Consider the following 13038-nt stretch of genomic DNA (forward strand, 5'->3'; position numbering starts at 1 on the left):
TTTAAAGGACCTCTCTGCATGGTGGTTTCTCTGTTATAACCCATTTAAAGGACCTCTCTGCATGGTGGTTTCTCTGTTATAACCCATTTAAAGGACCTCTCTGCATGGTGGTTTCTCTGTTATAACCCATTTAAAGGACCTCTCTGTGTGGTGGTTTCTCTGTTATAACCCATTTAAAGGACCTCTCTGTGTGGTGGTTTCTCTGTTATAACCCATTTAAAGGACCTCTCTGCATGGTGGTTTCTCTGTTATAACCCATTTAAAGGACCTCTCTGCATGGTGGTTTCTCTGTTATAACCCATTTAAAGGACCTCTCTGTGTGGTGGTTTCTCTGTTATAACCCATTTAAAGGACCTCTCTGTGTGGTGGTTTCTCTGTTATAACCCATTTAAAGGACCTCTCTGCATGGTGGTTTCTCTGTTATAACCCATTTAAAGGACCTCTCTGCATGGTGGTTTCTCTGTTATAACCCATTTAAAGGACCTCTCTGCGTGGTGGTTTCTCTGTTATAACCCATTTAAAGGACCTCTCTGCATGGTGGTTTCTCTGTTATAACCCATTTAAAGTACCTCTCTGTGTGGTGGTTTCTCTGTTATAACCCATTTAAAGTACCTCTCTGCATGGTGGTTTCTCTGTTATAACCCATTTAAAGGACCTCTCTGCATGGTGGTTTCTCTGTTATAACCCATTTAAAGTACCTCTCTGTGTGGTGGTTTCTCTGTTATAACCCATTTAAAGGACCTCTCTGCATGGTGGTTTCTCTGTTATAACCCATTTAAAGTACCTCTCTGCATGGTGGTTTCTCTGTTATAACCCATTTAAAGGACCTCTGTGTGGTGGTTTCTCTGTTATAACCCATTTAAAGGACCTCTCTGCATGGTGGTTTCTCTGTTATAACCCATTTAAAGGACCTCTCTGTGTGGTGGTTTCTCTGTTATAACCCATTTAAAGGACCTCTCTGTGTGGTGGTTTCTCTGTTATAACCCATTTAAAGGACCTCTCTGCATGGTGGTTTCTCTGTTATAACCCATTTAAAGGACCTCTCTGCATGGTGGTTTATCTGTTATAACCCATTTAAAGGACCTCTCTGTGTGGTGGTTTCTCTGTTATAACCCATTTAAAGGACCTCTCTGTGTGGTGGTTTCTCTGTTATAACCCATTTAAAGGACCTCTCTGCGTGGTGGTTTCTCTGTTATAACCCATTTAAAGGACCTCTCTGCATGGTGGTTTCTCTGTTATAACCCATTTAAAGGACCTCTCTGTGTGGTGGTTTCTCTGTTATAACCCATTTAAAGGACCTCTCTGCATGGTGGTTTATCTGTTATAACCCATTTAAAGGACCTCTCTGCATGGTGGTTTCTCTGTTATAACCCATTTAAAGGACCTCTCTGCATGGTGGTTTCTCTGTTATAACCCATTTAAAGGACCTCTCTGTGTGGTGGTTTCTCTGTTATAACCCATTTGAAGGACCTCTCTGTGTGGTGGTTTCTCTGTTATAACCCATTTAAAGGACCTCTCTGTGTGGTGGTTTCTCTGTTATAACCCATTTAAAGGACCTCTCTGCATGGTGGTTTCTCTGTTATAACCCATTTAAAGGACCTCTCTGTGTGGTGGTTTCTCTGTTATAACCCATTTAAAGGACCTCTCTGTGTGGTGGTTTCTCTGTTATAACCCATTTAAAGGACCTCTCTGTGTGGTGGTTTCTCTGTTATTACTCATGTACTGGTTGTTCTCTATGGCTGATTCTAACGTGTGAATCCCTGCCCCAGGGCCCCCCACCCGGTTTGTAATTGAACTCTGCTTGAAACAGAGCGCCATCCACCACAACACTAACATTCCTCACAGTAACCTCCACATTCCTCCAAGACCCAGACGTTGCATGCCACACCACCACAGATAATCTGTATCGATCAAAGCCCGTGTTTGATTCTCTGTCCAACCTACACCCAGAAGGAATGAAAAAAATAGTATTGATTGACATTTGAAGAGAAATATGTTTTCCGCATATGAAAAGATGCTGTGCTCTTCAAGGGCGATTCCCGAGATTGCAAGCAAAGAACAATTGCCCCCAAAAATCCCTTTCCACTGTGGCTGTGTATTAGTCCCATGGGATTCTGACTCCTCGGATGACATTTTAAATGTACTAGCTTTACCCGGTCTAGTTTGTTAAACTGGTGTTTACAGCGTTATAGGCAGAGTCAATTATTCACAGCTATACGATGTTTGGATATCTGCTGGGCAGATGCACCGTGCTGAGGAGAGCATGTGATTTCTCACAGATGCAGGCTTAGGCACTGTCTCAAATGGCACCCTGTTCCCTGTAGGGCACTGCTTTGACCAGAGCCCTGTGCACTGTGTAGGGAATAGGGTGCCATTTGGGACGTAGACTTGCACAGGCTAAACTCATTTCCTTCACGCCATCAGTGGTGAAACCAATTGATCTGTAACACCTGTCAACCTGGGCGCCCACCGCACATACAGCTCTACCTCATCACCCCCATGCATTTCAACCAGCGGCAGCCATTGCAGACCTATTGAATGAAGCTCTCCCATCCATGTCCATGCAGTACATACTCCAGACAGGCAGGATCATTATTCTACTGTCCTTCATATTACCTTAACCAGCGCACTCCAGGTCAACGATGGGAAAACAACATTCTCTGTAAATGTGGACACACACATCAAGGTTGTGCCCCCCCCCCCCCCCATTCTTCCTGTGCTGTTTCCACCCCGTTTCATCCTGACTATTGATTTCTGGGATTGGAGAAGAAAAGTGCCACTCCCATACTGTGGGTTAGCCTCCGTGATGACACCATATCAGTCTTCCACCTTCCTGGAGGCTGCAGGAGACAGGATTGTGTGTGTGTGTGTGTGTGTGTGTGTGTGTGTGTGTGTGTGTGTGTGTGTGTGTGTGTGTGTGTGTGTGTGTGTGTGTGTGTCTGTGTGTCTGTGTGTGTGTGTGTATTAGATACATGGAAATGTGAGGGATCTGTCACCTACTACTGTATGTGGACTGACTCATGCCCTGGGCCCCATCCCCCACCAGCCTCTCCACCTAGACACTGATATAGATCACTTCAGGAGGTAGTCAGACCCCACCTAGAATCTGATATAGATCACTTCAGGAGGTAGTCAGGCCCCACCTAGACACTGATATAGATCACTTCAGGAGGTAGTCAGGCTCCACCTAGACACTGATATAGATCACTTCAGGAAGTAGTCAGACCCCACCTAGACACTGATATAGATCACTTCAGGAAGTAGTCAGACTCCACCTAGACACTGATATAGATCACTTCAGGAGGTAGTCAGACCCCACCTAGACACTGATATAGATCACTTCAGGAGGTAGTCAGGCTCCACCTAGACACTGATATAGATCACTTCAGGAGGTAGTCAGACCCCACCTAGAATCTGATATAGATCACTTCAGGAGGTAGTCAGGCTCCACCTAGACACTGATATAGATCACTTCAGGAAGTAGTCAGACCCCACCTAGACACTGATATAGATCACTTTGGGAAGTAGTCAGGCCCCACCTAGACACTGATATATATCACTTCAGGAGGTAGTCAGACCCCACCTAGAATCTGATATAGATCACTTCAGGAGGTAGTCAGGCTCCACCTAGACACTGATATAGATCACTTCAGGAAGTAGTCAGACCCCACCTAGACACTGATATAGATCACTTCAGGAGGTAGTCAGACCCCACCTAGACACTGATATAGATCACTTCAGGAAGTAGTCAGACCCCACCTAGACACTGATATAGATCACTTCAGGAAGTAGTCAGACTCCACCTAGACACTGATATAGATCACTTCAGGAGGTAGTCAGACTCCACCTAGACACTGATATAGATCACTTCAGGAGGTAGTCAGACCCCACCTAGACACTGATATAGATCACTTCAGGAGGTAGTCAGGCTCCACCTAGACACTGATATAGATCACTTCAGGAGGTAGTCAGACCCCACCTAGACACTGATATAGATCACTTCAGGAGGTAGTCAGACTCCACCTAGACACTGATATAGATCACTTCAGGAGGTAGTCAGGCTCCACCTAGACACTGATATAGATCACTTCAGGAGGTAGTCAGACCCCACCTAGACACTGATATAGATCACTTCAGGAAGTAGTCAGACTCCACCTAGACACTGATATAGATCACTTCAGGAAGTAGTCAGACCCCACCTAGACACTGATATAGATCACTTCAGGAGGTAGTCAGACCCCACCTAGACACTGATATAGATCACTTCAGGAGGTAGTCAGACCCTACCTAGACACTGATATAGATCACTTCAGGAGGTAGTCAGACCCCACCTAGGCACTGATATAGATCACTTCAGGAGGTAGTCAGGCTCCACCTAGACACTGATATAGATCACTTCAGGAGGTAGTCAGACCCCACCTAGGCACTGATATAGATCACTTCAGGAGGTAGTCAGACCCCACCTAGACACTGATATAGATCACTTCAGGTAGTCAGGCTCCACCTAGACACTGATATAGATCACTTCAGGAGGTAGTCAGACCCCACCTAGACACTGATATAGATCACTTCAGGAAGTAGTCAGGCTCCACCTAGACACTGATATAGATCACTTTGGGAAGTAGTCAGACCCCACCTAGACACTGATATAGATCACTTCAGGAGGTAGTCAGACCCCACCTAGACACTGATATAGATCAATTCAGGAGGTAGTCAGGCCCCACCTAGACACTGATATATATCACTTCAGGAAGTAGTCAGACCCCACCTAGACACTGATATAGATCACTTCAGGAGGTAGTCAGGCCCCACCTAGACACTGATAAAGATCACTTCAGGAAGTAGTCAGACCCCACCTAGACACTGATATATATCACTTCAGGAAGTAGTCAGACCCCACCTAGACACTGATATATATCACTTCAGGAAGTAGTCAGACCCCACCTAGACACTGATATATATCACTTCAGGAAGTAGTCAGACATGCATTGTGTCTTATGTAGAGTAGACGGATCTGGACAGTTAAACCATGTAAATCATCCTGATCCTGAAATCATTGACAGCTGGCACCATAGGCTAATGGCATCTATATGTGTCATAAAATAAATAAATAAATATTATTTTGAAAGAATAGCTGTGAAATAATTTGCCTTCAAGGAGCCACCAGGGAATCTTATCACAATGCGGACACAATGGACGGATAAGAGACACCTTTTAATACCATGTGTAGACAAATTTCGGAAAATGTGGGCACAATCAGGATGTGGATAAGATCAGGTCACATGATCCATGTTAGTGCCAAGTGTAAACAGGGCTTTAGAGAATCGCTTCAGACTACATTATTGGAGCTGCGGTACCAACATGTGCCATAGGGGGCAGTGGTGACCCTCTGACAATGGGGCTCCCACACCCTGCCTTCCTGCTTCCTGCCTGCACACAGCACTGGCACAGGAATAATCAAACACACCTGCTCAGTGGCACGCCACAGCAGGTTATCTCAAACACTATGGGGGATACCTGATCAGGATCTGGCAACCAGGTCTGGAACGCTACAGTCACAGCTCTCCTCCAAACACACACACACACACACACACACACACACACACACACACACACACACACACACACACACACACACACACACACACACACACTGCTTCTCCCTATCTCTCTCTCTCTGTCCACATACTGCAGAAACATATTGTTCCATAGAGACACTCTGCTGTAACGTTACACCATATTAACTAACATCGCTGTCAACTGCAACTGACACCTTTGTGTGTGTGTGTGTGTGTGTGTGTGTGTGTGTGTGTGTGTGTGTGTGTGTGTGTGTGTGTGTGTGTGTGTGTGTGTGTGTGTGTGTGTGTGTGTGTGTGTGTGTGTCTCTACAAGGGGAGAATTCAGCGGGTGTTGATCGGAGGTTGATGGTGATGCAGACTGTGACATTGCTAGCTATCTCCTTCCCCGGCTAGGATCACATGGCTGAAGCCTCTGTGTGCTCCTGATAGCTCACACACACACACATACACACACAGAGAACAACACACACACACAGAACCTCACACACAACCTCATACACACACACACAACCTCATACAACCGCACACACACACAGAATCTCACACACACACTCACAAACCAACACTCACATGGTTGTGACCTCACACATCCCCAGTGGTTAGAGATGGATCAGTCTCAGTGTTAGACAGTGGTTAGAGATGGATCAGTCTCAGTGTTAGACAGTGGTTTAACATGGATCAGTCTCAGTGTTAGACAGTGGTTAGAGATGGATCAGTCTCAGTGTTAGACAGTGGATTAAGATGGATCAGTCTCAGTGTTAGACAGTGGATTAAGATGGATCAGTCTCAGTGTTAGACAGTGGTTTAAGATGGATCAGTCTCAGTGTTAGACAGTGGTTTAAGATGGATCAGTCTCAGTGTAAGACAGTGGTTTAAGATGGATCAGTCTCAGTGTTAGACAGTGGTTAGAGATGGATCAGTCTCAGTGTTAGACAGTGGTTAGAGGGATCAGTCTCAGTATTAGACAGTGGTTAAAGATGGATCAGGCTCAGTGTTAGACAGTGGTTAGAGATGGATCAGTCTCAGTGTTAGACAGTGGTTAAAGATGGATCAGTCTCAGTGTTAGACAGTGGTTTAAGATGGATCAGGCTCAGTGTTAGACAGTGGTTAGAGATGGATCAGTCTCAGTATTAGACAGTGGTTAAAGATGGATCAGGCTCAGTGTTAGACAGTGGTTAGAGATGGATCAGTCTCAGTGTTAGACAGTGGTTAGAGATGGATCAGTCTCAGTGTTAGACAGTGGTTTAAGATGGATCAGTCTCAGTGTTAGACAGTGGATTAAGATGGATCAGTCTCAGTGTTAGACAGTGGATTAAGATGGATCAGTCTCAGTGTTAGACAGTGGTTTAAGATGGATCAATCTCAGTGTTAGACAGTGGTTAAAGATGGATCAGTCTCAGTGTTAGACAGTGGTTAGAGATGGATCAGTCTCAGTGTTAGACAGTGGTTAAAGATGGATCAGTCTCAGTGTTAGACAGTGGTTTAAGATGGATCAATCTCAGTGTTAGACAGTGGATTAAGATGGATCAGTCTCAGTGTTAGACAGTGGTTTAAGATGGATCAATCTCAGTGTTAGACAGTGGTTAAAGATGGATCAGTCTCAGTGTTAGACAGTGGTTAGAGATGGATCAGTCTCAGTGTTAGACAGTGGTTAAAGATGGATCAGTCTCAGTGTTAGACAGTGGTTAAAGATGGATCAGTCTCAGTGTTAGACAGTGGTTAAAGATGGATCAGTCTCAGTGTTAGACAGTGGTTAGAGATGGATCAGTCTCAGTGTTAGACAGTGGTTAGAGATGGATCAGTCTCAGTATTAGACAGTGGTTAGAGATGGATCAGTCTCAGTGTTAGACAGTGGTTAAAGATGGATCAGTCTCAGTGTTAGACAGTGGTTAAAGATGGATCAGTCTCAGTGTTAGACAGTGGTTAAAGATGGATCAGTCTCAGTGTTAGACAGTGGTTTAAGATGGATCAGTTTCAGTGTTAGACAGTGGTTTAAGATGGATCAGTCTCAGTGTTAGACAGTGGTTTAACATGGATCAGTCTCAGTGGTTTAAGATGGATCAGTCTCAGTGTTAGACAGTGGTTTAACATGGATCAGTCTCAGTGGTTTAAGATGGATCAGTCTCAGTGTTAGACAGTGGTTTAAGATGGATCAGTCTCAGTGTTAGACAGTGGATTAAGATGGATCAGTCTCAGTGTTAGACAGTGGTTAGAGATGGATCAGTCTCAGACAGTGGTTAAAGATGGATCAGTCTCAGTGTGGTTAGAGATAGATCAGTCTCAGTGTTAGACAGTGGTTTAAGATGGATCAGTCTCAGTGTAAGACAGTGGTTTAAGATGGATCAGTCTCAGTGTTAGACAGTGGTTAGAGATGGATCAGTCTCAGTGTTAGACAGTGGTTTAACATGGATCAGTCTCAGTGTTAGACAGTGGTTTAAGATGGATCAGTCTCAGTGTTAGACAGTGGTTAGAGATGGATCAGTCTCAGTGTTAGACAGTGGTTTAAGATGGATCAGGCTCAGTGTTAGACAGTGGTTAGAGATGGATCAGTCTCAGTGTTAGACAGTGGTTTAAGATGGATCAGTCTCAGTGTTAGACAGGGGTTAGAGGGATCAGTCTCAGTATTAGACAGTGGTTAAAGATGGATCAGGCTCAGTGTTAGACAGTGGTTAGAGATGGATCAGTCTCAGTGTTAGACAGTGGTTAAAGATGGATCAGTCTCAGTGTTAGACAGTGGTTTAAGATGGATCAGGCTCAGTGTTAGACAGTGGTTAGAGATGGATCAGTCTCAGTATTAGACAGTGGTTAAAGATGGATCAGGCTCAGTGTTAGACAGTGGTTAGAGATGGATCAGTCTCAGTGTTAGAGAGTGGTTTAAGATGGATGGGATCTGTCCCTAATGATCATCACAAACCATCTTGTTGTCATGCTCCTCTCAACATCTTTACTTTGGCTCTTGTTAGATACAGTTTGAATCTCTTTAAAATCAAGTTTTATATCCTGTTTTATAAATCATGAGATATAAACAGCTATAGTGTGAATAGGATGGAATGTATTGGAACATGTAGATTTTAGGACATTGATATTTGTGGATTATACACCAATGATGGAGATGACCTCCAGACATGAGTGTAATGTAGTTATCTTTCCACCAGAGAGAGCTCAAGCTGTGTGTGTGTGTGTGTGTGTGTGTGTGTGTGTGTGTGTGTGTGTGTGTGTGTGTGTGTGTGTGTGTGTGTGTGTGTGTGTGTGTGTGTGTGTGTGTGTGTGTGTGTGTGTGTGTGTGTGTGTGCAATAGAGCACTTTCAGTACAGAGCAAAAACTGAGATTGTGTTTTGCATAGTTTTTGAGTGAACTATCCCTTTAAAACACTGAAAGAAATAGAACTTTAGAAAGGTCAGGCTACGAGATAGCAGGCCAGACACACACAAACACACACATACAGTAGGTGATGTGTGTATGTGGAGGTAACGAGTGGCATCCATTTTAGGGAAACTGCTTCAATCTTTCTGCCTGAGCAATTTATCCTTCATACAACAGTGCACATGCTAATAGGAACATATTTTAGGGAGTGGACATTTGGGTCTGTGTGTTGAGCTGGCTATGGGTTCACCGTATGGTCATTCAACAGGGTCTCTCCAAACTAAACTCCTGTCACCTTGGGGTGAAGTTGACCTTAGATGCTGATCTTGGATCAGTTGTGCACCCCAGAGCTCACCCTGGTGGAAAGATTGGGAATATTTGTGAAGTGTCAGCAGAGCTGAAAGTATTGATCTCTCTGCTCAAATCCTCTCTGTGGCTGTGCCAGGGGGCTGAGCTGATCTGTCCCTAAACGTTCCTAATCACGCTCTCTTTCTCACTCTCCCCCTCTCTCACTCTTTTCCTCTCTCTCTTTTCCTCTCTCTCTCTCTCTCTCTCTCTCTCTCCCCCTCTCTCACTCTTTTCCTCTCTTTCTTTTCCTCTCTCCCTCTCTCTCTTTTCCTCTCTCTCTCTCTCTCTTTTCCTCTTTCTCTCTCTTTTCTGCTCTCTCCAACTCTCTGCCCTCTTCAGCACCTTGGAGACGACCTTCGACAGCACAGTGACCACAGAGGTCAACGGGCGGAGCATCACCAGTCGCTCCGCCCCCATGACCTCCTGGCGCCTCGGCCAATCAGCCCCAAGCCCCCGCCTACAAGCAGGCGACGCCCCTTCTATGCCCAGTACCTACACCACAGGCCCACCACCTCGGACGGGTGCCAGCACAGGTGGCGCCACTGGGCGGTACGGTCACTCGGACTCCTCCCGGTTTGTGTACAGCGCCCCCCTGAGGCGAGCGGCGACGGCAGGGGCGAGAGGGGCCGAGCAGGGGGAGAAGGGAGGAGGGCCGGAGGGGATGCTGGAGATGGACGTGGCAGGGTACATGAGCGACGGAGACATCCTGGGGAAGAACGTCAAGACAGATGACATCACCAGTGGGTAAGCGACTACGCCATAGACAGAATAGAATCGATTCTATATTGTCCGTTGGTTAGAACGTAAACGTGTCCCAACACCCCCAGACACACACACATTCAGGGTCAGTCCTGTTACTGAAAAGAAAATCACAGTTATTGCCAAGGCCTTTGCGATTCTTCCAAATGGAATGGTGAGACAGGAGAACATATGAGGGGTGATGAAGTTGTGGCATTCACACAGCTATTGAGCTGCAACGGGAGGAATTCACCATACATGTACATTCCATACCAACTCTCAATAGTGCACTGGTTGACACATCGCCCAGTGAGTAAGAATAGCCCCAAATCTATTGTAGATCAGTGTGTTAGCTGTTAACCTTCCTCTGTGAACACTGATAAGTGCTCTTCCCCAACACCCACATGATCTGTGTCCCAGATGGCACCTTTTTCCCTATATAGTCCACAACATTTGACCAGGCCTCATAGTGCTCTGGTATAAAGTAGTGCACTATAAAGGGAATAGGGTGCCATGTGGAACTCATCCCTGCATTAGTTCTCCCATCTTATTTGTTCATGTAGGAAATTGATTTATTGAACACCACCCGAACGAACCATCCACATTAACTATGATTAAGTTACTGTAGGGGCAAAACGTATAGCACCTAGGGATGAAAAAGTGATTAGCTGAATTATGATCCTAATTAGCTTAAACCTAATGTGTTTTCATATGCTATCAGCCATCTCTGATTACAACCCTGTAAGTGTGTGCGCACACATGTGGGCATGCACACACGCACACACACTCCCAATACACACACTCACACTCCCGATACTCACAGTGGCGAACACAACCCAGCTTAGTGATTTAGTTTCTTCTTCGTAGGTACCTTACAGACGGTGGTCTTACCCAGCTTAGTGATTTAGTTTCTTCTTCGTAGGTAACTTACACACGGTGGTCTTACCCAGCTTAGTGATTTAGTTTCTTCTTCGTAGGTACCTTACACACGGTGGTCTTACCCAGCTTAGTGATTTAGTTTCTTCTTCGTAGGTAACTTACACACGGTGGTCTTACCCAGCTTAGTGATTTAGTTTCTTCTTCGTAGGTACCTTACACACGGTGGTCTTACCCAGCTTAGTGATTTAGTTTCTTCTTCGTAGGTACCTTACACACGGTGGTCTTACCCAGCTTAGTGATTTAGTTTCTTCTTCGTAGGTACCTTACAGACGGTGGTCTTCACCTATACTCACGGAACGTCGGTCGCGCCCCTGACCTGAACACGTCGCTAGAGGTCACCCAGAGGGTGGTCAAGGAGGTGCACGGGGACGCAGACAGGTAAGGGCGTGGCTTCATCACAACTATTTGGGTTACTGGTGGAGGAGGGTGCAATTTCCCCTAGCTGATGATCTTGGATCATTATTTCATTTTCTCCACTAACGATTAAGGCTAGGATTGGGGGAGGGGAAGCTGATCCTGGATCTGTACCTAGGGGAAACTTTAACACGGAGCGTTACTTGTGTTTCTGGACCACAGCTAGTTCTCCAACCCTATAGACTGTATTGAAACCAATGGGAGAAACTGGTTTCTTGATTGAAGAATACGATTAGTTGAATCAGTTTGTGTTACTGCTTGGGCTGAAGCAAAAGCCTGCTGCATCCACATGGTGCGTTGTAGATCAAATTCCACAGTTTCTCTCTAATAGCTTTTCATATTAGCACTGATTTTACCGATAGCTGCTTTTTTTAAAGGAAGGTTTTACTAGCATTGACTGTGATATGTGGTTGTTGAATGCACTGAATATAAGTCGCTCTGGATAAGAGCGTCTCCTAAATTACCAAGATGTAGATGTAAGACGAGAATGCCCTTCGCCAGAAATGACATGTTCTCTAGTCTCCCAGACAGAGAGAAAGCTGCCGTCACAAACCAGGCGGAAGAGAAATGTGTCATTGATTTAATTCTGTCAAGCTGTGATTTGACGACAGGCAATCATAGAAGCGGGGAGAGAAGTGATGAGGTGATGTCGCAGCGTGGATAAAGGGATTCTGAGAAGACTTAAATGAATGTGTTCTTGGAAGTTTGAGAAATGTTTGTAAATTGGATGCAGTACTCAAATCAAATCCAATTTTATTTGTCACATACACATGGTTAGCAGATGTTAATGCGAGTGTAGCGAAATGCTTGTGTTTCTAGTTCCGACCATGCAGTAATATCTAACAAGTAAACTAACAATTTCACAACAACTACCTTATACACACAAGTGTAAAGGAATGAATAAGAATATGTACATAAAAATATATATGGATTAGCGATGGCCGAACGGCATAGGCAAGATGCAGTAGATGGTATAGAGTACAGTATATACATATGAGATGAGTAGTGTAGGGTATGTAAACATTATATAAAGTGGCATAGTTTAAAGTGACTATTGATACATTTATTACATCGAATTTTTTATTATTAAAGTGGCTAGAGATTGAGTCAGTATGTTGGCAGCAGCCACTCAATGTTAGTGATGGCTGTTTAACAGTCTGATGGCCTTGAGATAGAAGCTGTTTTTCAGTCTCTCGGTCCCAGCTTTGATGCACCTTTACTGACCTCGCCTTCTGGATGATAGTGGGGTGAACAGGCAGTGGCTCGGGTGGTTGTTGTCCTTGATGATCTTTTTGGCCTTCCTGTGACATTGGGTGCTGTAGGTGTCCTGGAAGGCAGGTAGTTTGCCCGCAGTGATGCGTTGTGCAGACCTCACTACCCTCTGATGAGCCTTGCGGTTGTGGGCGGTGCAGTTGCCGTACCAGGTGGTGATACAGCCCGACAGGATGCTCTCGATTGTGCATCTGTAAAAGTTTGTGAGTGTTTTTGGTGACGCGCCTTCTTCACCACGCTGTCTGTGTGGGTGGACCATTTCAGTTTGTCCGTGATGTGTATGCCGAGGAACTTAAAACTTTCCACCTTCTCCACTACTGTCCCATCAATGTGGATAGGTGGGTGCTCCCTCTGCTGTTTCCTGAAGTCCACGATCATCTCCTTT

At 45.1% G+C, this 13038-nt stretch overlaps 1 protein-coding gene across 15 annotated transcripts in view; it reads left to right on the forward strand.

Moving 5' to 3' along the window:
• LOC106609740 (neuron navigator 3) overlaps positions 1 to 13038 on the forward strand; it is a 388938-nt gene that overhangs the window by 303283 nt on the left and 72617 nt on the right. For all 15 annotated transcript variants that reach the window (XM_045722334.1, XM_045722323.1, XM_045722324.1 and 12 more), the window contains 2 exons: positions 9630 to 10034; positions 11226 to 11345. In XM_045722334.1, coding sequence (XP_045578290.1) covers positions 9630 to 10034; positions 11226 to 11345 — 525 coding nt within the window. The remainder of the gene's footprint in view (positions 1 to 9629; positions 10035 to 11225; positions 11346 to 13038) is intronic.

Source organism: Salmo salar, chromosome ssa07 (assembly GCF_905237065.1).
Source record: "Salmo salar chromosome ssa07, Ssal_v3.1, whole genome shotgun sequence".
Lineage (NCBI taxonomy): Eukaryota > Metazoa > Chordata > Actinopteri > Salmoniformes > Salmonidae > Salmo > Salmo salar.